This window comes from Gossypium arboreum, chromosome 4 (assembly GCF_025698485.1).
Source record: "Gossypium arboreum isolate Shixiya-1 chromosome 4, ASM2569848v2, whole genome shotgun sequence".
Taxonomy (NCBI): domain Eukaryota; kingdom Viridiplantae; phylum Streptophyta; class Magnoliopsida; order Malvales; family Malvaceae; genus Gossypium; species Gossypium arboreum.
The window spans coordinates 14,585,974-14,611,759 of record NC_069073.1 but is presented as its reverse complement, the minus strand read 5'-3'; the positions used below and the strand labels follow the sequence as shown (position 1 = coordinate 14,611,759).

At 31.8% G+C, this 25,786-nt stretch overlaps 3 protein-coding genes across 4 annotated transcripts; 1 reads left to right on the top strand and 2 right to left on the bottom strand.

Annotated features, from left to right (window-relative positions):
- The first annotated feature begins 582 nt into the window (after nt 1–582).
- LOC108458274 (uncharacterized) lies at nt 583–3,545 on the top strand. Its single transcript, XM_017757608.2, has 3 exons — nt 583–1,195; nt 2,125–2,341; nt 2,630–3,545. Exons 1-3 carry the CDS (start codon nt 974–976, stop codon nt 3,112–3,114), a joined length of 924 nt encoding a protein of 307 aa, XP_017613097.1. The 5' UTR covers nt 583–973; the 3' UTR covers nt 3,115–3,545.
- A 7,678-nt stretch (nt 3,546–11,223) lies between these two features.
- Nucleotides 11,224–13,793, bottom strand: LOC108460353 (actin-58-like). Its single transcript, XM_017759813.2, has 5 exons — nt 13,606–13,793; nt 13,048–13,117; nt 12,376–12,769; nt 11,535–12,148; nt 11,224–11,448 (listed from the first exon to the last, which is right to left on the bottom strand). Exons 2-5 carry the CDS (start codon nt 13,105–13,107, stop codon nt 11,383–11,385), a joined length of 1,134 nt encoding a protein of 377 aa, XP_017615302.1. The 5' UTR covers nt 13,108–13,117; nt 13,606–13,793; the 3' UTR covers nt 11,224–11,382.
- A 690-nt stretch (nt 13,794–14,483) lies between these two features.
- Nucleotides 14,484–17,537, bottom strand: LOC108458231 (very-long-chain enoyl-CoA reductase-like). Of its 2 annotated transcripts, XM_053027025.1 has the most exons (5): nt 17,459–17,525; nt 17,110–17,179; nt 16,943–16,982; nt 15,090–15,844; nt 14,484–14,810 (listed from the first exon to the last, which is right to left on the bottom strand). In XM_053027025.1, exons 2-5 carry the CDS (start codon nt 17,176–17,178, stop codon nt 14,742–14,744), a joined length of 933 nt encoding a protein of 310 aa, XP_052882985.1. In that variant the 5' UTR covers nt 17,179; nt 17,459–17,525; the 3' UTR covers nt 14,484–14,741. The 2 variants fall into 2 exon arrangements, with proteins under 2 accessions (XP_052882985.1, XP_017613033.1); XM_017757544.2 differs by having other exon boundaries at nt 17,110–17,537.
- Between the last annotated feature and the right edge of the window lie 8,249 nt (nt 17,538–25,786).

Below are 25,786 nucleotides of genomic sequence, written 5' to 3'. Positions count from 1 at the left end.
TCTCAAAAGTATTCTATTATTTTGAAGGTTTATAACTGAGTGATTAAAATGAGGGGAAGGCCTCTATTTATAGTTGAGTTCTCCCAGATCCAATGATACTAATTGAATTAGATCAATGATTGAGATTAGTGTCTATCTACAAGATGAAAGTCCTAAAGGATTTAAACTCTATCTAATCTTATCCCTTAATATTTACATTAACCATGATAACTTTAGTTTTACTGTAGTGTTTAAGTAGATGGATTTCTCCATATGTTCCACAAATCGAGTCAATTCAGGTGGGTCAAATGAGCTACATTTAATTAGTTAACCTCCATAAGATGTTCCGTGTGCATTTATCATAGACTTTGATCTACAGCCAGTAACAAATACACGTGCACAACACGTGACTTAATAAACTAGTGCCATTTGATAAAAATCTAACTTATATAAAAATGGTTGTTTCCGTTATTGGGTCAATATATTACTTTAGATCAATATATATATATATATTATAAGAATTAAGATTTAACACAATGTAACTTCAAAAGAACACAATGTAATACAATAATTAAATTTTCTTAAATAAATCTTTAATTATGTCTGTTATTCTCTCTTGTCACAATTACTTTTATTTGAGTAAAAAAAGAATGAAGGGTTGATAGCTCTCCATGCGTGTGGGGTCGTCTGCTCCATTGTTAAAAGCTCATAAAATAAAAGCAGGGCTGCTGGATACATATCATTTGGTAATTTCAACTTTTGTTTCCTTTTGGCCAATCATATTACTTTGTTTATAATAATAATAACCTGATTTCTTGTTATTGCTTCCTTCCATCTTCTTTCTTTCTTTCTTTCCCCGTCCCTCCATCATCTCCCACAAGAAAACACACCCTCACCCTGCCCTTCATTTAGATTACGGGAACGCGATGCTTGGTGTGAATTGGTAGAAGGGACTGGGGAAATTCTGATCCTACGCCGGCGATTTGTTTTGGCGATGGAGTGCAGCCTATGGGTGCCACCCGAGGATCATCAGAATAATAGTAATAATAACAATATTAATTTGTGGGGGTTTAGCCATGAAAGTGAACATGATTTGGCTTTAATGGTTAGCGATTTTTTGGAAAATAACGCCGGAAGCGCCGGTGCCGATTCTTGGTGTAGTAGCGATAGCGATTCTGGATTCTCCGATCTTATCCACCTCGCCGATAAAATATCTGTTAGTATTAACTCTCTCTGTTTTCTTTTCTTTTTTATTCATATTAACTGGTTGTCCATAATTGGGTGTTTTTGAAATTTTATCTTTTTCATCTTTGGGGTTTCTGGGTTTTGTATTTTTTTTTTGTTGGTTCTGGGTTTTATTTTGGGAAAGAACTAGTTTATTTAAGGAATAAGGGTTGACCTCTAAAGTCTGCTCATTTTATTTGAGAGTCCTCATTTTGTTTTTAACTTTTCCAAGGACAAAATCAAGGTGCTGCAAATTTGAGATTGAGAGAAATGAATTTTGTGGTTATGGATGAGAATTGCGGACTCTTATCTTCATAATATAATCTCTATATGATAGTTGTTGAAAACTGCTATAGCTTAGGAAATCTAACCATAATATTCTAGCTTGAAATTTATAAGCTTTGGTCATTTTTGTTTAACAGTCACCATTTTTGTTACCCCTACATCTGTTTAGGGAGATTAAAGAATATTCTAATTCATTAGAAACTCCTATATATCATATATGGTCATTGTTCATATCTGGATTTTTCATTTTTCTTGGACTACCCCATACATCCGAACATGGATATAGAGATATGATTCTTCAAATATATGAGAAAACCTAGAAGAAAATGAATATTAACATGTTGGATACATACTCATACCCGACATGCACCCAAGTCCGACTAACATAGGTTCATACTGTAAGTAACATAGTGATTTGCTTCACGTATCTGAAAATATTGGGAACTTCCCTTAAGATTGCCTTGTTAATGTGTTAATAAGTCTGCATTTTCTATAATTGCTCAACTCTATTTGGTTTCGAAACTGTAATCTTGTGAATTTTGATGATTCTTTGTACTTTTACTATATCAGTTTCCTACCGAAAGCATTTACTTAAGGTTGATCTATCTTATTTCCTTTTGGTCGGTCTTGTTGCAGTACTATAAGCACCCGGTAGGCCAATATGAGATTGACCTTTCATCCGTGGTTCATTCTCTCGTATTCTCCATCAGTGAGACAGACCTACACTTTGTGAAGTCGGGGCAATGTAACGCCAGCTGCATCAGGTATTCTCTGGTAAAGCTGTTGAGACTTTCCGGCTATGATGCTGCTGTTTGTGCGTCCAGGTGGCAGGGTAGCGGAAAAGTTCCAGGAGGTATTCAAGGAGTCTCTGAATTCTAATTTTTGCTATCTCCTTCAGGTTCTTTGATTTTATTAGCTCCTGCATCATTTTTATTCAAGTTTCCTATTGCCTAGATGGTAGAAAAAGAGACCTCTTTCGAGCTGTGTTACATGTATCCAAGAGTTCATTTCTACAATTCGTGATGAAAATCAACTTCCCTTGAGATCTCTTAAACTAGTTCTAAAGTATATTCATGATAATTTCATTGCTTGAAAAGTATAAATTATTGTAATTTGACAAAACCATGCGCGACACACGCAGGTGACCATGAGTATATCGATGTGGTCAATTACAACAATGGTTGTTCTGAGCGTTTGATTATCGATATTGACTTCCGAAGCCACTTTGAGATAGCTAGAGCAGTTGATTCTTATGGTAGAATATTGAATTCACTTCCAGTTGTTTATGTGGGCTCCTTGACTAGGTTGAAACAATTACTTCAGGTTATGGTCGACGCAGCTAGGTCGTCTCTTAAGCAGAACTCAATGCCATTTCCTCCATGGAGATCGCTTGCTTATTTGCAAGCAAAGTGGCACTCGCCTTACCAGCGAAAATTCACTCCCGATGAACACAATATTAGTGGCAATATTCTTTCTGCCCATAAACAGTGCAATGGGCATTTAAGGAGATTGCAGTCATCACTTCAATCCGAATTAGAAGCAGAACGATTGTTGAAACCTGTAAACGTTGATTGTAACCGAAGATTGAAGCTTGACCGGAGGAGGCAATCATTTAAAGCCCTTTAACGTGTATAGGTTTTGATCTTGAAGATGCAAGTTCCTTTTTTGTGAGAGATGAATTGTATTGCGGCCTTTTGTTAGTTTTCTTTATTATTTTTCCCAATAGTGAATAAGCGGCGGACCTCTAAATGAAGGGCAGGTTCATATAGCTGACCGTGAAGACAATAACACGTCGTTCAGGTATCATCTCCGAGTTGGTCAGAGGCATACATTTGTGTTTGATTTTTTTGTTCCACTGATTTAGTCACAGGATTGGATTCTGTGAAGTGCTGTAGCTTTGATTGGTTTGAAAATGCTATCCTACACTAGTGGCATGGTCTTATAGATACTTAATAATTTTCCTTCTTAATATGGGTGCATAACTTTTGCAGCAGTCAAGAGCATATATGCTTTGGTTACAATTATAGAACTAAATGAAATTGTAATTAGTTGATGTTCCTGTTGTGTTCTTTTGCACTAACTTCTATTCCAATTTTGCATTTCAAGTATTTTTCTTAGGATTTGATCAGATTGGCCGTAGTTTATTTGGTTTGATAATACTTGAAGCGATAGACATTCTGTCTGGTTTTAGCCATAACTGGTTCGAGTTGGGTTGCTAGTCTGTTAATTATAATCTTAATAATTTACCCATGTTGGATGTAACATTCAAACTCAAATTCGAGTATGGAGGAGGATTATCTCACCATGTTTGAATGCGTGTTGGTAGAGAACATAAAGAATGCCACTGATTTTACCTCACTCTATATGGAGAAACATAAAAAGGAAGTATTTGTTGGATGCATTCTGACATACAAAGATACTCATTATGTGGGTGAAATGATTTTTCTAAACAGAATATATATAATTTCATCTTTGAAGATTAAAACATCACAAACACATAATATATATATATATATATATATATATATATACATTCGAGTTCTAATACAAAGTTGATGAGGGATGAGATGCAATTATGCAAATGAGATCAAAATAAGCATTAGATTATTTTGAAAAGTTGCCAAAAAAATATTTTTAAAAAGATAAAATATTCATTTTAAATATATTGTAAAGTTAAAAAATATGTAGTTTGAATGATATTAAATCCATTAATATTAATATAAAAATATAAAACTTAAATTATAATAGTCATTAAAAATAATTTATTAGTAATTAATATTATGATGTATGGAATATATGAACTTAAATTATAATAAAAATTATAAGTAATTCAAATGTGAAGTATTCCTATATTCAAGTGTCTTGATGATGATGATACCATGTTAATATTTTGGTGTTAACAAATACTGAAATCTTCTAGCACCATAGTTGATGCAAGGAAGAACCTTGTGTAACTCATGCCTAGAATATAATGAAGGCCTGTGTAATATTTCTCCGGTAAAAGAAAAAAAGATACTAATTAAAATATTATAAGAATATTTCTCTTGTAAAAAAAAAAATGTTATAAAATTTCAAGTGTTTTTTAATAGTAACCTTGGTGGATAAAGTTGCACATAATCAATCTAATCTTATTTTCTGCAGTTTGATTTTTCTCGTAAATCTGTGGTATTTCAAGCACTTGAATATGATTGTACATTTTGCGGATTGTGCAACAAATTCTTAAAATTTCTAATAAATATATCTACAAGATAATATAAATATAATAATAGAATCTTGATTCAAGAAATTGAAACTTAAACTACAAATAAATAAGATTAGTATAGGAATCCACATCTTTTTCCAAAATGATAGATTTGTTCAAAGTTGAATAATAATAATATATACTTGAATTTCGATTTTGTTAAATTTTATATATGAAATTTCAATTTCATTCAATTTTGTAAATTATTAACACAATTATTTATATAATATCATTTTATATTTATATTTTGCATACATGAATAATTATATTTATCCAATATAAAAATGAATTGATGTATCTATTTCTTTAAATGTGCATGATTAAATCAAAATTAAAGTTTGATGTATACATTTGAACCACAATTAGAGTTTCATGTTAGAATCCATTTTTTAGTGGTACCGGAAATGGTGGTTTTGAAACCCCGTTCTCCGATGATTGAGTCTGTAAATATTATTAATTAATATTTATGAGTTAATTTTGGTATTATATTGAATTTTGGTCTAACTATTTTGTTAATTGAATAGTTAGTTAAGGTATAAGTGTTTTAACCTGAAAGTTAATAGTGCCAAAAATGGTGGTTTTAGAACCCCATTTTCGATGAACAAGTCTATAAATATTATTATTTAATATTTACAAGGTTAGTATAAATTTTAATTAAAGTTTGGTTCATTAATTTTTCTATTTAGATAGTTAATTAGAGTATAAGGACTAAATTATAAAAATAATCGTTTTGAATTTTTAATTGGCTTAAGGACCAATTAAGAAATTGGACCATTTCTAGTGTACAAACGGTGGTGGATGACATCTAATGTCCACTAAATTGGTTAATTTCAATTAAGGTTAGTCAATTATAATTAATTATAACTTAATCTAAGTATAAAAGTTAAAATTTAAAAGAAAAATAAACATTTCATATGTTCATCTTTTACTCGCGAATAGGGGAAGGAAAGTAGGGTTTAGAAACTTAAGCATTCGTCTCTAAATTTGGTAAGGGATTCCAAGCTCGTTTCTTGTCATTTTTATATTTTTGAAGTTTCGAGAGCTTGATTTAGTTAACTCGTGCATTAATTTCTAAAATTGTTAAAGTTTATAAATGATGCTATTGATGAATGATTGAAGTTTTAGTGTTAAATAGTTGGATTTTAAGCTTAGATATGCAAAAGGACTAATTTGTAAAATGAAAATTGTTAGTTTTGAACATAGGGACTAAAGTGTAATATTTCGAAATTTATATGAAATTTATGTAATTATAGATAGTATAGGGTTATATAAGGATGAATTTAAAATTAGATTGAAAATGAAACTTAAATGTGAAAGATATAGCTATTTTGGTTTTAGAGACTAAATTGAATAAAATGTAAAACTTTAGGGGTCATAAAAAATGAAATTGAATTGATATATGTTTACAATAGGCTGTTAAAATATTTTTATAATTGATAAATTGAAATAAATTATTATACATCGGGATGTGAATCAATCGGAAGATAATACAGAAAAATGAGAAATTGCATATTAGTCCTTAACACCTTGTTTACTTGTTGTTTTTCCAGGTCAGTTCATTTGGAACTTATTATATTCTATTATATTATGTTTGAATAGTGTGTTTGTACTATTTAGTTTATATATACATGTGTAATTTCGATGATTTTGGCATCTAAAGGACTAAATTGTAAAGTATAAATTATACGACAACTATGAATTGATACGAGGTATAGAATGGTAAGGAAATGTTTATATGGATTATATGATATGTATAAAATGTTATAGGGAGATTGAATTGATACGGAAATGGTATTAAAGCCCTTGTGAACTTAGTAAACTATTGGAATATGAATGACATGCCATTAGGGTTTCAAAAGGAAAACGGGTGTTGTAATAAGTGATTAATTCGATGGCTTGAGGTCCAACATATGTTGTGGATTCTCTGAAGCTAGTGTTAGCAACCCCAATCCGAAGCTAGTGTTAGCAACTCGATAATGTTAGCATATGTAATCAAATTAGTCTCGAGTATCCGAGTTCAATTTACTTCAGTTCTCCGAGTGAAAGATAGAAATGGAAATGGTACTATATGAAAACAAAATGTTGCAACAAATATATATATATATATATATATATATATACACATATGAATGAAATTATATGCATATGTTATAATTTGAAAATGAACTGATTGGTACATGTCATATGATGGAATGTTAAATGTTTATATAATTGTATTATGACTTCATGACTTGTAATCGAACTAACCCATTTGATACATTTGTTGAAATGATTATGGAAGTGTAAGGTTGCCAAAGATGCCTAAGGTAAGTTAAGTAAATTTTATATGGACTTACTAAGCATTCAAAATGCTTACTCGTTATCTCTATTTTCCTTGTATATCTTCAGTTTAGCAGAACTTGTCAATCGGATCACCTCGGAGCTTACACTATCCAGCCTTTGATACGGTAGACTTTAATTGTATTGTATTTGGTTTTGTGACATTTATATAGGTTGTGATTGTCATTACCTAAATGATAGTTAGATTAGTCCTTGTTAAATTTTAAATTTTGTAAGGTTAATACCCACATGTGTGAAAGTTGTTCTTGGGGAATATGTTGAGATGTTTTGAATGGCATCCAAATGGTATCTTGAGTATAGATGGCATGATAATATGATGACATGAAAGGTTGAAATGTATAATTGGTTTGGTATGAGATGTACAAGTAGAAATGATGAGTTTTGAATGTCAACTGATCTATGTTGGATTTGTTGATTGAGGAATGGATAAATTATGGCATTTTGATATGTTTTAAGTCGATTATTTGTAGGTTTGTAGTGTGGCTATAAGCACCACTGAATTTGAGTTGGTTTGACCATGTAAAAACCATCAAATTGTGTGATTTTTCACATTTTGGTAAAATGTATCAATACCATAGGCAAACGTATAGGTACTTTACCAAATTTTATGAAATTTTCAAACATTGGTCCTAAAAATAGTATCGATACTAAAATAAGTATTGATACTTTGTAACATAGGTATTGGTGCCAAGTTCCAGGTATCAATACTTGAGCATTTTATTTTAATTTTTGAAATATCGAAGCTGAAATGGTATCAGTACCTAATATAGGTATAGATACTTGTTCTCAAATTTTGAAAATTTTACAGATTGATCCTTATTCAAGCTCGGGTTGACTTAAGAGCTTTCGTAGGCTCAACTAAGGCTCGGATTTTAATTATATATCATGATATCTAATTGTTTATAACATGATTGAATGTTTGAAGGATTTATTTATGATATATTTATTGATCTGTAATTTTAAATATGTTGTAAATCAGTCCTTGTTAAATTTTGGGTTGATTTAAGAGTGTACATAGGCTCGTATAATACCTGAGAAAGGTTGTAATTGGTGATTATTGAATTGAATTGACTATGATTGTATGAATTATGTGTAAATTAAATATTAATTTTCTATTTTTACTTGAAAATGATTGTAGCATCCCGTAACTTAAATCCGGTGATCGGGTCAGGCGAGGGGTGTTATATTTCATGTGTATAATTGCACCAAATTAAAGTTCATGTATAGAATTGTACATTAAATTAAAGTTCATATATAATTTTAATATCTATCCCTAAAATAAAATACTAATATTTTAAAATTTTAATCCAAATGGTTGTCCATAACTATAGGCGTGCATGGGCCAGGCTGGGTTTAGGCTGGACTCAAATAAAAATTCAGGCCCGTTTGCTAGGCCTGTGCCCGGCCCGAAAAATGGGCATAAAATTTTGCCCAAACTCGACCCGGATAAAAATGCTAAAACACGGGCCCGACCCGGCCTATCCATATTATTTTTATATAATTTTAAAATATATATAATACATCAAAAGAAATATTTCCCAACAAATTGAAAATAAATTTTAAAAAATATGTATATTTAAATAACACTAAGATAAATGCAACTTAACAAGCAAATGCCTCTAAAATAATAACAAAATTAACAATAAAATAAGTTTTATACAATATCCAAACAAAAACAACAAAATAGTAGTAACATAATAGTAAAATGGTAACAAAATAGGGAGAAAACAACAATAAAATAATATTAAAAAATAAAAAAATATATTTTTTTGTCATTTAGTGAAGTTGGGCAAGGCCCGAGCCTGATGCCTTACCTGAGCCCCTACCCGTTTTTTAAAAGGGCCTTATTTTTTGTCCAAGCCCATTTTCGGGCCTATATTTTTGCCCAAACCCTCCTATATTTCGAGCGGGCCTTCAGGTCGGGCCAGGTGACCCGACCCATGAACAGGTCTATCCATAGCAAAGTCATGAACTTTACGCCTTAATAAATCAATTTAATTTTATTTTATTTATTTAATATTTAATTAAATAAGAGTGGAATTATAGAAAGGGTTGGATATTTATTGAATATTTAATATGCAAAGGCAATGACTTTACGCCTTAATAAATTATTTTAATAAATATTTAATTAAATAAGAGTAGAGTTATAAAGAGGGTTAGATATTTATTTATTATTTTAGGTATAATTACTAATATTTAATTTTAATTTATTTAGTATTTAATTAAATAAGGGTGGAATTATAGAGAGTGTTGGATATTTATTAAATATTTAATATTTTAGGTATAATTACTATTTGAATGATTAATTTTAAAATTACTAAAGACATATGTCAGTATTTACCATTTTAAAGTTGGTGCTTTTATATATATATATATATATATATATATATATATATATATATAAATAAAGAGTTTTATACACTTTTTTTATCATCGATTAAAATTAAATCTATGGTTAAACTTAAATATCAGTTAGTTAAAAATGACAATTATTTTTTCCTTTGTATTATTCATCTTTTTATTATTTTTATTTTCTATTTGTTTTGAAACATTTCATTAATATCTAAAATTTTTTTCTCTGAATAAATTAGTGGACAATACCAATATCGATCACCAACAAGCTAAAATTAGATCAAAATCATTTTGGTTGGTGACCGATATTAGTATTATCCATTGATTTAGAGAGGAAAGAATTTTAGATATGAATTGAGTCTTTCAAATTTGGACAAATAGAAAATTAAAAAAAATTGGAGGAGATGATAAAGATATTTAATTTTAGTATTGTTATTTCTAATTAATTGATATTTAATTTTAATCATAGATTTTGAAAATAGTAAAATTTAATAACTATTGTTTGATTAGAAGTGAAATTTTAAAATTTTAAAAATTATAAACACTAATTAAAAATGACCAAGCTAAAAGTATAAGATTAAGAGTAATTATTTATTCCACAAACGAGATTAAAATTTTGCCACATGTCTTATTTATTTGAAAATTTTAAATACAATTTAAGAATATATGGTAGCGTAAAATGTTCGGAATTTGGAGGATCAAGGTTAAATCTATGGAGCATATCCGTTACACAACATTCATTGGTAGCTGTCCCTCATGTTTGTGGTGGAAGTGCAACCTGATCTTATAACCCTAGGCCTAGCTATAATCAGTTTATTGGAGCTTTGTTATAAATATATGAATTGGTTGTGAATTGTGGTGCATGGATCTAATTTCAACGCATAACCAACCAAATAAGGATACAACCAAAGCCACCCAAAACAGATATAAGTTGTATGTATGGAAACAAAACCTTCCAATCTGTTTACGTCATTTTCATGCATTTTATACACATTTCATTAACTTTGTCGCTCAAAACAAAATATTTGTTTAAATTAATATTTTTTTTATTCAACTTTAAAAGGTTTAAAGGTTCCAACCAATATTTGAGAGAGAAATATATATTTAGTTGTTTAAAAAATTTATTAAGAAAAGATATATATATCCATATACTGTGAACAGTTATTTGTTGTCTCTGAGGTTTGAACTTAAATGGGTTTTATAAATGAACAACTCTTGATCACTAGGTCAATCACGAGAATTTAAGAAAAGGAAGAATTATTGGAAAAGTGAAGATTGTTTTAATCAACAAGTGAGTTTTATACACTATTAATAAATAATAACATGATTCTTTAACATTAAATAAAACAAAACAAAACAATGTGAAGAGATTACTTAATAAATACTAATAATTTTATTTAAACATTAAGTACAATAAATATTGATAATTTCATACTAAAGTTTAGGTATGAGGTTTATAGTATTTATTTATAATTAATTAATTATTAGTATGGTGGTGTGTGGAAGAAGTGCGGGCACTTATAGGAACATCATGAGAGCAATTAGTGCGAAAGCAAAATTATGAACCTTAGGGGTTGGAGCTAGAAACGTTGAGATTGAAGTAAATAGGGCTTATGTCTAATAAGGCCGCGTTCGCATCTCATGTCATATCATGCTTAATATTACTAGGACAAGATTGAGTAGTCCCTTTCATCTTCAAACGCCCGCATACTCATATTTAACATTCATGTAACATAGTGGAGACAGTATGCGATGGAAATTATAGTAAAAAGATCAGAAAAAGTTGTCTGAGATTCAAAGAATTGGAACAAAAATCAAATCACTGGCTTTCTCAAAGTTCATTGTTTCACTCCAACATGAAAACACACAGAAGGATAACAAAGCCATTAGAACAAAGCAAAGTTCCAAGCTACATCAAGAAACAATGAAACAGTACTTCTCTCTTTCATGGTATGGGCATTTTAGAAGCATTTCCTGTGGACGATCGCTGGACCTGATTCATCATACTCAGCTTTTGCGATCCACATCTGAAACCCAAATATCGACCAAATAAGCATGCCGCATTATCAGTTATATATATACATATATGCAAATCTGAAGTCCAATAACTTACTTGTTGGAAGGTGCTGAGGGAAGCCAAGATCGAGCCTCCGATCCAGACACTGTACTTTCGCTCAGGTGGAGCGACAACCTTGATCTTCATGCTGCTAGGAGCGAGTGCAGAAAGCTCCTTGCTCATTCTGTCCGCAATACCCGGGAACATGGTTGTACCACCACTAAGGACAATGTTACCATACAAGTCCTTCCTGATATCCACATCACACTTCATTATTGAATTGTATGTAGTCTCGTGGATGCCTGCAGCTTCCATACCAATCAAGGATGGTTGGAAAAGCACTTCGGGGCATCTGAAACGTTCAGCACCAATGGTAATAACCTGACCATCAGGTAACTCATAGCTCTTCTCTACTGATGAACTTGTTCTTGAGGTCTCTAGCTCCTGTTCATAGTCAAGGGCAATGTAAGACAGCTTTTCCTTAACATCTCTCACAATTTCCCGTTCGGCTGTGGTGGTGAAGGAATATCCACGCTCAGTCAGAATTTTCATCAAGTAATCAGTGAGGTCTCGACCAGCCAAGTCAAGACGAAGAATGGCATGTGGGAGGGCATAACCCTCGTAAATAGGCACTGTGTGGCTGACACCATCACCCGAGTCCATCACAATACCTAACATAAAAACAGGCACAATGATGTTACATCTCTTATCTCTCATATACCAAAAAAATATGTTCCGCATTAAATTTAATTCCATTCCAACCGTAAACTTTCAAGGAGTTCACCAGCCCTCCAAGCCAATTCAAATTGGAAATTTTTTTATACACTAATAGCAGGTGATAATCAAGAATCAAAACAGACAGTTGAAACTCAATGGATGGATCATTTATGATTCTTACCGGTTGTACGACCACTGGCATAAAGTGAGAGCACGGCCTGGATAGCTACATACATAGCAGGGGCATTGAAGGTCTCGAACATAATTTGGGTCATTTTCTCCCGATTAGCTTTTGGGTTAAGTGGAGCCTCAGTAAGGAGAACTGGGTGCTCTTCCGGGGCAACACGAAGCTCGTTATAAAAGGTATGATGCCAAATCTTTTCCATATCATCCCAGTTGCTCACAATACCATGCTCAATAGGGTATTTCAAAGTCAAAATACCTCTCTTTGATTGAGCTTCATCACCAACATATGCATCTTTCTGGCCCATGCCAACCATCACACCGGTGTGACGTGGCCGACCAACGATGCTAGGGAATACGGCTCGGGGAGCATCATCCCCAGCAAATCCAGCCTAAAACATAACATTTTTACAGTCAAATTACATCATATAAAAGAGCATAAACATCAACCTTAACTGATATAACGTCCAAGTACTGGAAACACACACAAATTCCCCCCACTGCAAATCCAGCCAAAACATAACATTTTAAGCTTACTTATACCATATAATCTTCTTCTGTTTTTTTTTAACTTATCTCATATAGAAAAGCATAAACATTAATCATAAAACTAAGTGTTAAGAAAAGAAGAAAATTTTCCGACAATGATAAGAGCTTTCAAATGTTTTACCTTAACCATTCCAGTTCCATTGTCACAAACAAGTGGCTGAATATCCTCACCTTCTGCCATCTTCTACAACCTGCTATATATATAGCAAAAGTAAAACGTTATCTTTAGGGATGAATATACAACCTAGGAAAAAAATGAAAAAAAAGCTCAGATTCTCCCATAAATTCCGTCAATGGAATCTCAAATTTATATCAAATAAAATCAAAACAAAAGTCAATCTTTCTGCAATTTAATTATATATTTATCCATTCTTCCTTGATTTTCTTTCTTTTTAGGTCTATAAAGTCAAAATTCAAGCATCCTCAGATCCCATCAAGGAACTGAAATCTAAAGCACCCTCACAACACATCAGCCAAGGGAAAAAAAACTACATCAAGAACACAAATTAGATCTTAAACACAAAAACAAAATAAAACCAATGCTTGAAATGGGATTGTGTTTCTTTATTTCGCTCAAAAAAAAAAAACCCAATTCATTAAAACAAACCAAAAAAACAACCCGTTAAAAGAAAAGCGAGAAACGGCCGGCAGATCCAACCAAAGGGAAAAAAGAAACGACCTTGGGAAAATCGAAGGTGTGTTTGATGGGGAAGAAAGCGAGGATTAGAGAGATTGAGGAACCGGTTCTTTGAAAGTAAGAGGCAAAGTGACGGCTATGCAATGACAGGAGTATAAGAAGGTGACGAGAGTGAATCTGGGCCGTTAGATTTTTTTAGGAATGAGAACGCGTCATTGGGCTCTCAATATTCAACGCTTCTCCACTCATTTCCCACCCTTTGAATTATAGTAATAAAAATTATTTTGGTTTTTTAGTGGAAAATACAAAAATTTTACTTGGTATTTCTCAAAACCTAATAATAATTCAAAATTTAAAATTAAGGTTTATTTCTTAAAATATAAAATAGTGTAATATAATTGCAGCCATTGAAATATGAATTTTAAGTAAATTATCCATTCAAGCATTCTATTTTTGTGGTCCTGTTTTTAAAGAAATTTATTGATTGAAGTATGCTACATTTTTGTGGTTCTATTTTTTCTTTAAAAAAAATCATGGCAACCAATAAATGAGCTACACAATTTTAACTTATTTTTTGGTCACAATATTTTTTAAATAAATAGCTGTTACACTAATGAAATTAGTTGTCTGCACCAACCATTTTATATATTATATGAGTTAAGTCCTTAAAAGCATAGTAGTAACCAACTTAAATAGTTTTAATAAATTATGAACAAGTATCGGTCAAGATTTATAGGTGCATTCATTTGCAAACATTGGAAGTATAGGTTTGCTTGCTTGGAACGTTAAGAGTGTAATAAGTTTCACAATCACAATTTCTTCATTAAAATTTTAATTTAAACTTGTTGGTTTGGACTCTGTGCGTTAATAATGGAGTGGGAATCCAACTCCATGTATGCGAGTTGCAGTCCGAGGACGGGTTTTTGAAGTTAGCTCAAACTTTGATGCCAATAGTATCAAGCACATTGAATGGCATCAACCTTGATCAATTGAATATTTATAGAAAAAGAAGGATCATCCTAATGCATATCAGATGCATTACATTATCTAAACTGAAAACAAAAATGAATTCCCTGGTCATCTTATGTTCGTATCTAACATGAACTCGAATCCATGCTTCTGGAATGAAAACTTAATACTGAAAAAAGTCCAACGAGTAGGAAGTTTTACCCATCATTCTACAGGAATGGGGGAAGAATTACCCATCTGCGCGGGTACTTGGGCCTTCCTTCATTGCCGTCAAATAGCTGCGAAGAACAAGAAGTTAAAGGTAAGGGGAAACTTTAAACCGAAGACATGATAATGAGATTAACAGAGTTGATATTCTATCTATTAACAAGACATGAATATATAAACAATAACCTCCAGGCAAAATCCGAGTTCAATATAAGAGATGCACATGCACTCACATGCAATGTATACTAACATATAGAATGTTATATGCAGAAAGCATATTGAAGGAAACCTTAATTGCCTGCACGAAACCTATATGGTTTAGTGGTTCAACTGGAAAGCTAAGGAAATACCTTCTTCAAACGGCGGTGCTTTGTGAGGGCCCAATTGGTCATGATAGAAGTAGCAACTACGAGAAATACATAACCTGCAACAGTCTGCGTAGCAATATTGAAACCGAGCCATTGGTAAATCTCTGTAGTGTAGTTTGCACATGTCACAATGTTGAATAGAAATCCATGAGGAATTTGATAGCCTCCGCTCCCATCAGGATTTCGTAGATTCTTCAGTATGATATGACAATATAAGTTTGACAGTTGACAAACCAATCCAAATCCAAACCCTATCTTCATTTGAAGATCACCAACAGGTGTGTAAAGTGGGTGGTTTACGTAGTAAGCTATGTAAGAACCAAAGAGCCAATAATAAGCACAATTCCGGAAGACATTTGAGAGTGGAGATGTTGCATGGCTGAAGCGGTGGACAAAGAATGTTTCCATAATACGTTTGAGGTAGTGGAAACACCAGTAATATACAGCATATGTTTGAACTGGGTGGATGACACGATCCTCTCCATAACCAAAGAACTTGTACATTGGAAAGTAGTAGAAGATAGGATAGAGGATCAAAGGACCCAAGTATTCAAAGAAGAAAAGTGTACTATATGATACTTGCGGACCCAGATCCTTGAACACTACAGTTAACTTGTTCTGTTTTTCATCAAAGTAATCTTTGAGGCTCTTCTTGTAGTTAAGGACGACAGGTCTCTCCTTTGATCCCGGAGGTACTGGGACTGTTAGTCTTTGTCTTGAAGGATAAAACTTTTTAGCTAGTAATTTAACATACAAAATGGGGTTAATAAGATTCTTATGACCAATGAAGCTGCCTACAAACATACGATCAGGAACACATCTAGGAATCACATTTGGGGGTTAAGGGCTCAAATTCCAAATTCATAGCAACAAGAAAACCAGGCAGAAAAGCAATGATCACTGCTATTGGTGAGTTTTTCTTTCCCATCAATGCAGATGCAACTCAAAACATATCACTTCTACAAAACCATTAGAAACTTAAACAGGATGAAGAATTCAAACATAAAATCTACCAAGGATTTGAACAAAAATAAAAAAGCCTAACTGAGTGGAAAGTTAGTGACACTCAGTGACTCCGTAACCTTGCACATGAACTAGTGAGATGCAAGCAAATCACCCTAGATGTAACATATAATGCTATAATTATTTAGACCAACGGAACATGGAAAAAAAAAAGGCTTATAGCTATTAAAACATGAAACATAGTAGGCATCTTTGTGTATGCTTACATGAAATATCAAAACCAATTTCTGGGATATCATTACAAGCTCGGTAAACAGTAATATGACGCTCATCTATCAAATGAATATGACGCATAGCTTCAATTATTTTTGTTATCTTAATCATATAATTAGAAACATAGGCTGGATAAATATATATAAATGTTATATGCAGAAGAAAACCATAATTTGCATTAGCAATTTAGTGTTGGTACATGGCATCTAGAAGCATACACAACTAGGAATACAAAAGGTCTTCAATCGCAACGATAAGTGTCCATAATGAAACATCGCCTTATCTGGTGTTTCAAGTTACTTCCTCACTCAACAACTAACTACATTAGAACATCCATGCAATGCAATGCGCAAATGAAAAGATAATAGTAACCGAAACTCTAGCCCCCACATGAAACAGGAAAGAGTAAACAAAGCACATGAATCAAGAGAAAACCTTAAACAAAACAAGAAGATTGTCAGGGAATTTCCCACAACAATTTAAATGTTTTACCAAAGCAGAGTTATAAATTCTTCCTTGTTCTGATAAGAACTACTTAATTGGCTAACAGAGTATGTCATTAAGCTAATTTTAAAGTACTAATAAAGCAAAGTACTTACTTCTCTTGTAAATTGCCTCCTGCAGATCAGCCACGGTAGCCTACAGAAAATAAAACACAATAGAATTAATTTATTTTCCTTCATTTTCCAAGCAAACAATCGGCCGAAAACTATAAACACGCATAAAATAAAATAAGATAAAACCCAAGAAAGATAAGAAGGGATACTGAGTCAGGAAGCTCGAGGCCACCATTGATGAACTCTCTTCCACTGCGTGAAACTAGAGTGACCTTCATCCTATAGAACAAAACAAAAGATACCCAAAATTTGTTAGGGGGAAAGGAACAGACCCTTGGAATCTTTTTGTGTACGGAGATCTCGGAGTTTATAAGTTGAAAAAAAAAAGGAAAGTGAGAAGGTGTTTGTGAGTTAATGAAGAAATGGTATTAAAGGCGTATGGTTTGAAGGGGCCTGACGATCAGTTTTAGTGAGTCCAGGTTTCAACAGAGGTGATGTTCACACATCATCGATCTTGCCTACAAAATTACAGGTCAGATTATAATTTCCATCACGTACCACCTCAAATTATTCCGATGTCACGGCCAATCGTAAAACTCTTCACAAGTTAAAGGAAAAGTCTAAAACCAATATTAAAATAGCCAACAAATATTCATTCAATATTTTTATATACCACTTTAGAAAAAATTTAAATATATTATAAGTCCTAATATTCTTTATAAAATTAGAATTCAGTCTATATATATTTTATTTTTAAATTTTAAATTTTAAATTTAATTATTAATATTGTTAATTTTTTGTTAAATTTATTGATGTGACATTTTGAAGTAAAAAAAATTCTCTTAATAGTCATGTTAACCTAAATTAACAAAAAAATTAACGATATTAATAATTGAACTTGCATTTTTAAATTAAAAAGGTAGATGGACTAAATTCCTTAAAATAAAAATAAAAACCTAATTTATAAATGTATGAAATGTATAAAACTTAAAACCTATTTTAACCTAGATATTTTGTATTTTTTATAAAAAAAAGTCATTATATATTAAAATAATTATCCACTTCATGAAGGCTAAATTTTTTTCTAAAAGTCCAAATTTTTTTCTAAAAGTCCAAAAATAAAATAAAATTTTTGAAGAGGTGAAATGTGGTTTTATAATTATATTAATTTAAAATTTCATAATTTTGAAAGAATTAGATTGTAAAATTTCTAGTTTTAGAGTAGTTAAATTAGATATATTTTTTGGTGGAGAAAAATAATTTTACATTTTAAAGTGATTACCAATAATTTCTCATTATGTCTTGAAGTACTCTTTTGCTCTCTAATTTGATCTATTTATGGGTTGAGTTATTATCCAAATTTGAAGGCTTGGCTAAAATTTGTGAAGAGTTTAGAAAAAATATTAAGTTTAAAAAATTAGCTTCAGCAAAAATATTAGTTCCATTTAAAATATGGGTCAGAGTTCAAGCTCAAACATTTTAGTCTCGAGTTTCATCTGACCTGATCCATTTTTTAAATTTGTAATATCTATATTATTATTTAAGCTTAAGCTAAGTTGGCTTTTTTTTTTTGCTTAATCGAAGAACAGCAATTTAAAGAATTGCAGCAAAACAAGGCAAAACAACCAGAGTAAAACAGTTCCAGCTAAAAAACAATAAACAAACATAGACAGAATACAGCAAACAAACCACAAAAACCCCACTGAACCCTATCAGTAAAACAGACCACAAAGCATCAATAAAACAACACAATTCGCCCCAAAAAACCACCACACGACCTGCAAATTTACAGCAAGCACCCAACCACATAACCCCTTAAGTCACCACCATACCTTAAACATGTCCTGCCTTTTCACACCAGCAACCGCCAGCACAACAGCCAACGTATTCCCACTCTTGTCCGCTAATAAAAAGGTGACATTTCCCATTAACGACAACCTTAAATTGACTTCCTTAAAGAGAGGAAACATCAACCACGGTCTCACACCTTTATTCTCTTACCAATTAAGCACCTTCATTGAACCAACCTCGATGAATAAAGCGCATTTACCTTTCCATCCCATCTCAAAAAACATATCCAAGGTAATGCCAATCGCCCCCACCTTCGCGGCAAATGAGTCTTTCGCTTTAAACGGGCCAGAAAATAAGGCCCTTGCCACCCCATCCGATCTTCTTAACACCCCACCACACCAGACTTCATCCTCACATGCTACACCACAAACATTGAATTTAACCCCACCATAACACGGAGGACACCAAAACTTTCCACTCAAACCAACTTCTTTAAAATTACGCCAACTTCGAAATGGACAAACCCACCAAATTCTCTCATCCACTTTCAATTCTTCATACACAGACTTAATCCACATCAAAGCCCGAGTCTTTGAAAGAAAAACCAAGTTGGACAATTTTGGCCACTTTCTATCGAACACCAGCTCATTCCTTGCTAACCACACTGACCAACAAGCTGCTGAGATTGATATCAACCATAAACTTTTAAACACACCTGAAAAATATAAACTATTATAGAACAAGAAAAAATCAGGGAAATCCTCAAAAGGTCTCCATTTCACCTCCCACCAATCAAAAAAATTTTCCAGAAACTTTCAATGAAATTGCAGTGGAAGAAAAGATGCACTGCAGTCTCCGGTTCTCTACAGCACCAAGGACACCCGTCCCCCATTTGTTCAAGCTTCACACCTCTTCTAATAAGAAACTCTTTCGTAGGAAGACGATCAATTGAAATCATTCATATGAAACTTCTCACTCTAGGAGCACTTTTAATTTCCAAATTTTATCAAAATCAAAACTTAAATCCACCCCCCATCACTGAGCAACAATTCAGTAAGTTTTTTCATCGAGAACACACATTTACGATCATGAATCCATAATAATTTGTCCTCTACCTCAGGGGACAAAAACATACTACTCATAGCTTCCCTTAACCAAGAAACCATATGTATCTCCCTATCCAATAGCGGGCGAGAAAAGAAGTCAGCCCAATTGACCTCCATGAAACCATTCGACATCGAGAAATCTTTGACTAGCCCATTCTTATTCAAGGCTAAACGAAATAGCCTTGGAAATTCCACTCTCAAAGGCCTATCACCACACCAAACATCCTCCCAGAATAAAATTGAATGACCATTCCCCACCAGCCATCTAAATGACTCAATCCCCGTCTATCTTGCAACTAATGTATCTTTCGCATTCTCCATAATACCCCTCCAAACCACCGACATATCTTTTGAATTGTTCAATTTGAATCGCCAATGTTGCGCAGAAGTTCCATACTTTGCAGCAATTATTTTTCGCCACAAAGCTTCTCTATCCATCGCAAACCTCCAACACCACTTAGCCAATAGAGACTTATTTTTAACCCTTATATCCACCACTCCCGCACCCCCCTTAGCCTTAGGCAAGCAAATCTGATTCCGTTTTATCTTTTCCATTTTCCTCTGACCTCCAACACTTCCCCACAATAAGTTTCATCTAATTTTATCAATCTTTTTTATCACTGTAATTGGTGCTTGAAAAATTGACATAAAATAAATAGGTAGAGAGGATAACATGGCATTAATAAGCACTACTGTACCAGCCCAAGAGAGTGACCTACTTTTCCAACCCGCTAACTTCCTCTCAATTCTCGCCACAATACCATTCCAAGAAGATAACTTCCTTGGATCAGCACCTAAAGGAACACCTAAGTAATTGAACGGTAGAACCCCCAATTTGCATTTACAAACAGCAGCCATTCTGACTACACCCTCAATCAGGTTATCAACTCGGTTAGGAAAATTATTGAAATATTCTTTCGTAATTAAACTAAATTAAATAATATAAAAGTATTTTAGTCTTTTTATTTTAAAATATGTGCAAATGATAGGTTTTGAACTTGAACTATTACATTAGTAAAACATTTAATTTACCACTAAGTTAAAACTTTATTTTAATAATTTTATACATTTCATTTCATTATGCACACTTTATTATTTCAATCCATTGTATATCTATACTTACTATTATTTATAAGCTCCTAATTAAGTTGATGTCACTTTCAACCTGGTCATCAACTCAATTAGAAAACTTACTAAAATGTCCTTTCGTAATTAAATTAAATTAAATTAAATTATTCAAGGGTAGTTTCAAACCTTACTCTTCGTTATTTATTATATGTTATTTTAAACAAACATTTGTGGTCTAAATATATAGTTTCCACACACATACGTGTGATAAGATTTCTAGTATTATATTATGTTATTTTCATACATTATGTAATTTATAACATATAAAATTAAATCTTTAGTGATATATAATATTATAAATTAAACATTAAAATGCTAAGTTCTGTATTTATATAAATTTAATAAATGAAAATATATAAAATTTTTAAATATTAAATATAATATAAATATTTTAAAAATAAAAATAATATGGGAAGTAAAATGGGTTGGGATAAACTATTTACAAATATAAATAATTTTGAGTAAAATTTTAAATTCATATTTTAGACCGAATAAAACTTGAACAAATATAAAATATATTAATACTATATTTAAACCCAACTTCATCTCACTCGTCAATACTTCTACCTAATGTGGTCAAGCAATTTACTTTCTTTTTCCAGAAATATCCGCTTATAGCTGTATTTTTAAGCTATTCACTTCACATATATAACATTTTATTTTAATTTTCACTTCTTTCCCTACGTTGTAGTGGGTGTAACTTTTCTTTCTTTCTATTTTCAGTTTCTCAAGGATTAATATTATTTTCTATTTTTAAGTTAAATTATATAATTGGTACCTCAAGTATTAATATGTTTATATTTTAATTACGCAATTATAAAAATTTTAGTTTCATCACCAATATTATCAATATTAAATTAAATGAAGCGACTTTTCCCTAGTTGACATATTAAATTAAATTTAAATGTCAACTCCTTAAAGTTCTTTAATCTCTGAGTATATATGTGTTGTCTTATATAAAGTCAATAACCCTTTTGATGGGTCATTTATCGATTCATATTTTAAATGCTCATGACTTAGTCCGCGATGAATTCTTGAATTTGTCTCACCATTGGTTTTTATTGTTGCAAAATTGAACATTCGAATACATTCTTTTAAAGGTTTGTTGTCTTTCTATCTGAAAGAGAGAAAATACGTAGGGCTCTACTATAATGTCTTAATAGCAAGGAACCTGCTCATAAACAGGTTCACTAGCTTATCGAATGAGTGGATGGATCCTTTTGGTAAAGACAAATACCAAGTTCTTGTGCTATCTCTTAGTGTCATTAAGAAGGCATGACACTTTAGTGCATTAGAAGCACCAAGAATATCCATTCGATTATTGTAGTGCGTCAAGTGATCCTAAAGTCGCCCTAACCATTATACATTTCCTTAGGTAAACGTTATGGGCATTTATTGTGCTACTACCTTAGAAGTTAATGGCTCGTTGAAGTAGTCTCATTCAAATTCAACGGACTTCAATTTGTGAAAGCATTTCCTTTCTTAGGCCTTGCAATATCTGGTTTCGAAAAGCTCTATTTGTTGTTGTGGATTTTGTATTTGTGGTTGGTATGGAGGATTCAATGTTGGGTTCACATGAAGCCTTAGGTTGCGTTGCCTATTAGGGAAAGATTGGACAATTTCTTCTTATTGAACCTCAAGTAGAGGATTTTGTTGTTGAGGGTTTCTGTTTGCCATGAGCTCTTCTAAAATTCTTATTTCTTTGATTCACTTCTTATTGCCACTCCTATTAGTATTCTCATCTTTTCTTACAGCTCTATAAATTGTTATGAACCAGGTCCTGTGATCTTTGCTCACCCTGAGGCTAGGGGGGGCATTGGGGTTGCCTTGAGGGGTGGTGGGTTTGCTAATTCAAGTATTGAGTATAATATCTAGATAGGGATATTGCATGTAGCTTGTATAATATGGGTAATAGGGATCATACAGGTTGTATGGATCATAGCGATGGTTTATTGTGATTGTTGTTGAGGATACTGTTGTCTGAGCTAGTTTGAGCCTGGTTTTAAGTCGTTTGAGGTTGGTCCGAGTTTGTGGGTCTTGCTCCCGTTTTTCTTCTTTTCTAGGAATACTTGGAGTGAATCATGTTTATTCATGCTCATCGAACTAAATGTTGATACCAAGAAGTAGCGTAGAGATCGCAATTGGTTCACCTTGTTTGAGTGGAGAGCCGTCAGGTGTTGATGGCATTCAAATCTTACCAAACAATATTGTGTTTTACTTAGGACATGGAATACGTAAGTGCTATGTAGTTTCCTTCTACGCAAATAGGCTATGTGTTTCCATGGTTTTAAGTTTGGTCATTACAACATGAAGATACCAGGCGACGTGGGTGTCTCACACAAACATTATTGGTTTTGTAAATGGAAATGCATGCAGTGGTTCATGCAAAACGGGTTTAAGGTGTTTGATTTTCAAAGTATGAAAAATGTTTATAATGCATGATGACACGTGAGTGCATTCCGTGCAATTATTTGGGCTACTTCATGCATTTCGTGAACTTAAGATGGTGTGCAGACACGGAACTACGTCGTTGCCCCTTGCCCTCACTACTTTTTTTTCTCTTATATACATTTATAAATTTAAATACGAATATTAAATTTTATTTTCTCTTAAAATGTTAAGTAAAAATTATAAATTTGTAAATTTTATGCTAAAGAGTCAAAAAACAATGACAAATCTTGATTTCAATTTATATTTCGCATTTTTATCATGGTTTCATCTCGAATGATGTATACTTGTATATATTTGATTTTATAGTTATTTATGAGTAGGATGGAATCATAACCTGATTTCATTAAAAATAATAATAATAAGATAAGGTTCATTTTCTGGCCAGCTTTCTCAAAAGCTATTTTTCATTGTTTAAAATAATAATAAATTTTTATATATTTTATATTAATATTTATATGTTTTTATAATTAAATTTAAATTAATAAATACATATTTTATTATTTAAATTGCATTTGTGTTAGGTAAGTTAAGTCAAGATATAAAATTATTATCTAAACTAAACAGACATGGACATTACTATTAGGTAGCATTTGAGAAATGGAATTTGGATTTAGATTTTAAATTTTTAGCTTTGAAATTTATGATTTAAGAATTCATATATTTTAAAATTATTTGTTTGGTAATTGAAATATATGAAATTTAAGATTTTGAATTAATTTAAATTTATTGTTTAGATAATTTAAATTTAAATTTAAATTTGGATTTTAACTAATTATAACTTTTAAAAATATATTTTTAATTTAATTATTTAGGAGGATTTTGAACATTGTTGTTTAAACCAAATTGGATCAGTCGATCGGACCAAGAATTGGTCAAGGTACTAGTTTGGAGAAAGGTATTAGATCAATTGACTTAGTAACCTGTACAGATCAGTTGATTGGGCGGTTGAACCAATCTTTTAAATATTTTTATTTTTATATTTTTAATGATTTATTTAATAGAATCGGACGGACCAGTCGTATCAATCGAATTGATTAAACTGATTAGACCAACAAATCGATGGCTTAATCAGTTTGACCACCAATTCTATTTTGAAAACTTTGATTTTGAATGAAAAAAAAAATCTTTTCCACTTTTTCATGAACAATTTAGGATAAATTAATTGTTTTTTATCTTCTTTCAAAATATTTTTTTCTTTTTGAATTATGCATTAACCAATAAAATGTAATTTTCTATTTTATATTTTTATAAATCTTTTGGGTTAAAATATTAATATGAACTCTCAACTTAAATTAAATGCATGAAGCTTCGTCATTATTTTTAGAATTAGACCAAATCAATTGGATCAGAAACTGACGATGGTACCAATCCAGAATAAGAGGGGTCAAATTGGTTGATTCATAAACCAGTTGAATTGGTTGGACCGGCCAAACCGATAGTAAAACTGATTTTATCTTTTTTAAAATATTTTTATTTTTAATAATTTATTCAATCGAACCACTCGAATCTATTGAACCAAAAATCGGTGGTCTGAAAATTAATTATTATAAGTAAAATTAATATTCAGTCCCTTACATCGTTACATAATTGAAACTTTCATTACATAATTGAAACTTTTCAGAGAATATATTCTCTTATTACAAAAATACAAACCACAGAGAATATTCACTATTCATGCCAGAGAATATTTACTATTCACGCCAGAGAATATTTATGATTCACGCCAGAGAATATTTCCTGTTCACTCGTTTTTTTTCTTGCAAGGAATATTTATTGTTCACTCCAGAGAATATTTCTTGTTCATCTTCATTCATTTCTTTCTTTTGCATCATTTTTTCTTAGTCTTGGTAATGGTTATTGAGGTGGTATCGTCTATAAGATCCACCATTTTGATTGAAGACGTTGAAGATTTCTTGTCTTCGGATTCGAAATCCATTGAGCTGAGCATTTCAGCCATGAGTTTTTTGTATTCCTTCCTGGTCTTGGCTTGAGCTAACACTGCACTAGCTGTCGATTTTGCTTGAAGGAATTTTGCTGTGGTTTGATCCGGGGCAGCGGACTAACATAATATCGGATTCTTGTTGAAAAAATTATCCAAATATTTTGAATCATATTTTTCATCATTAAATTTGTCCCACCATTTAGTTCTGAAGTTTCAAACTAATAATGGAATTCCAGTATATGGATCTCGTTCATAGAAGTAATTCCAAGAAACAATCCAAGAAATGCACAATTTTGAGAAAAAATGGATTGTTCTGTAAATGTGTTTTTGGTCTGGTTCAGGTTGAAATTTGTCAAAGAATTTGGGCCATAAGTTTTGAATTTTTCTAGTAGGATCTCGAAAGATGATGGTCTATACCAATTCCATCATTCTTGGAACCAGTTTAGGAATTTGAATTGGGTACCGTAT

Coding starts and splice junctions, on each gene's coding strand:
- LOC108458274 (XM_017757608.2), top strand. CDS start 974: ATGGAGTGCAGCCTATGGGTGCCACCCGAGGATCATCAGAATAATAGT. Junction 1,196..2,124: donor ACCTCGCCGATAAAATATCT/GTTAGTATTAAC, acceptor GTCTTGTTGCAG/TACTATAAGCACCCGGTAGG. Junction 2,342..2,629: donor TAGCGGAAAAGTTCCAGGAG/GTATTCAAGGAG, acceptor CGACACACGCAG/GTGACCATGAGTATATCGAT.
- LOC108458231 (XM_017757544.2), bottom strand. CDS start 17,178: ATGAAGGTCACTCTAGTTTCACGCAGTGGAAGAGAGTTCATCAATGGT. Junction 16,983..17,109: donor GCCTCGAGCTTCCTGACTCA/GTATCCCTTCTT, acceptor TATTTTCTGTAG/GCTACCGTGGCTGATCTGCA. Junction 14,811..15,089: donor AGCACCGCCGTTTGAAGAAG/GTATTTCCTTAG, acceptor TGTTCTTCGCAG/CTATTTGACGGCAATGAAGG.
- LOC108460353 (XM_017759813.2), bottom strand. CDS start 13,107: ATGGCAGAAGGTGAGGATATTCAGCCACTTGTTTGTGACAATGGAACT. Junction 12,149..12,375: donor TGCCAGTGGTCGTACAACCG/GTAAGAATCATA, acceptor TTTTTATGTTAG/GTATTGTGATGGACTCGGGT. Junction 11,449..11,534: donor CCCTCAGCACCTTCCAACAA/GTAAGTTATTGG, acceptor TTTGGGTTTCAG/ATGTGGATCGCAAAAGCTGA.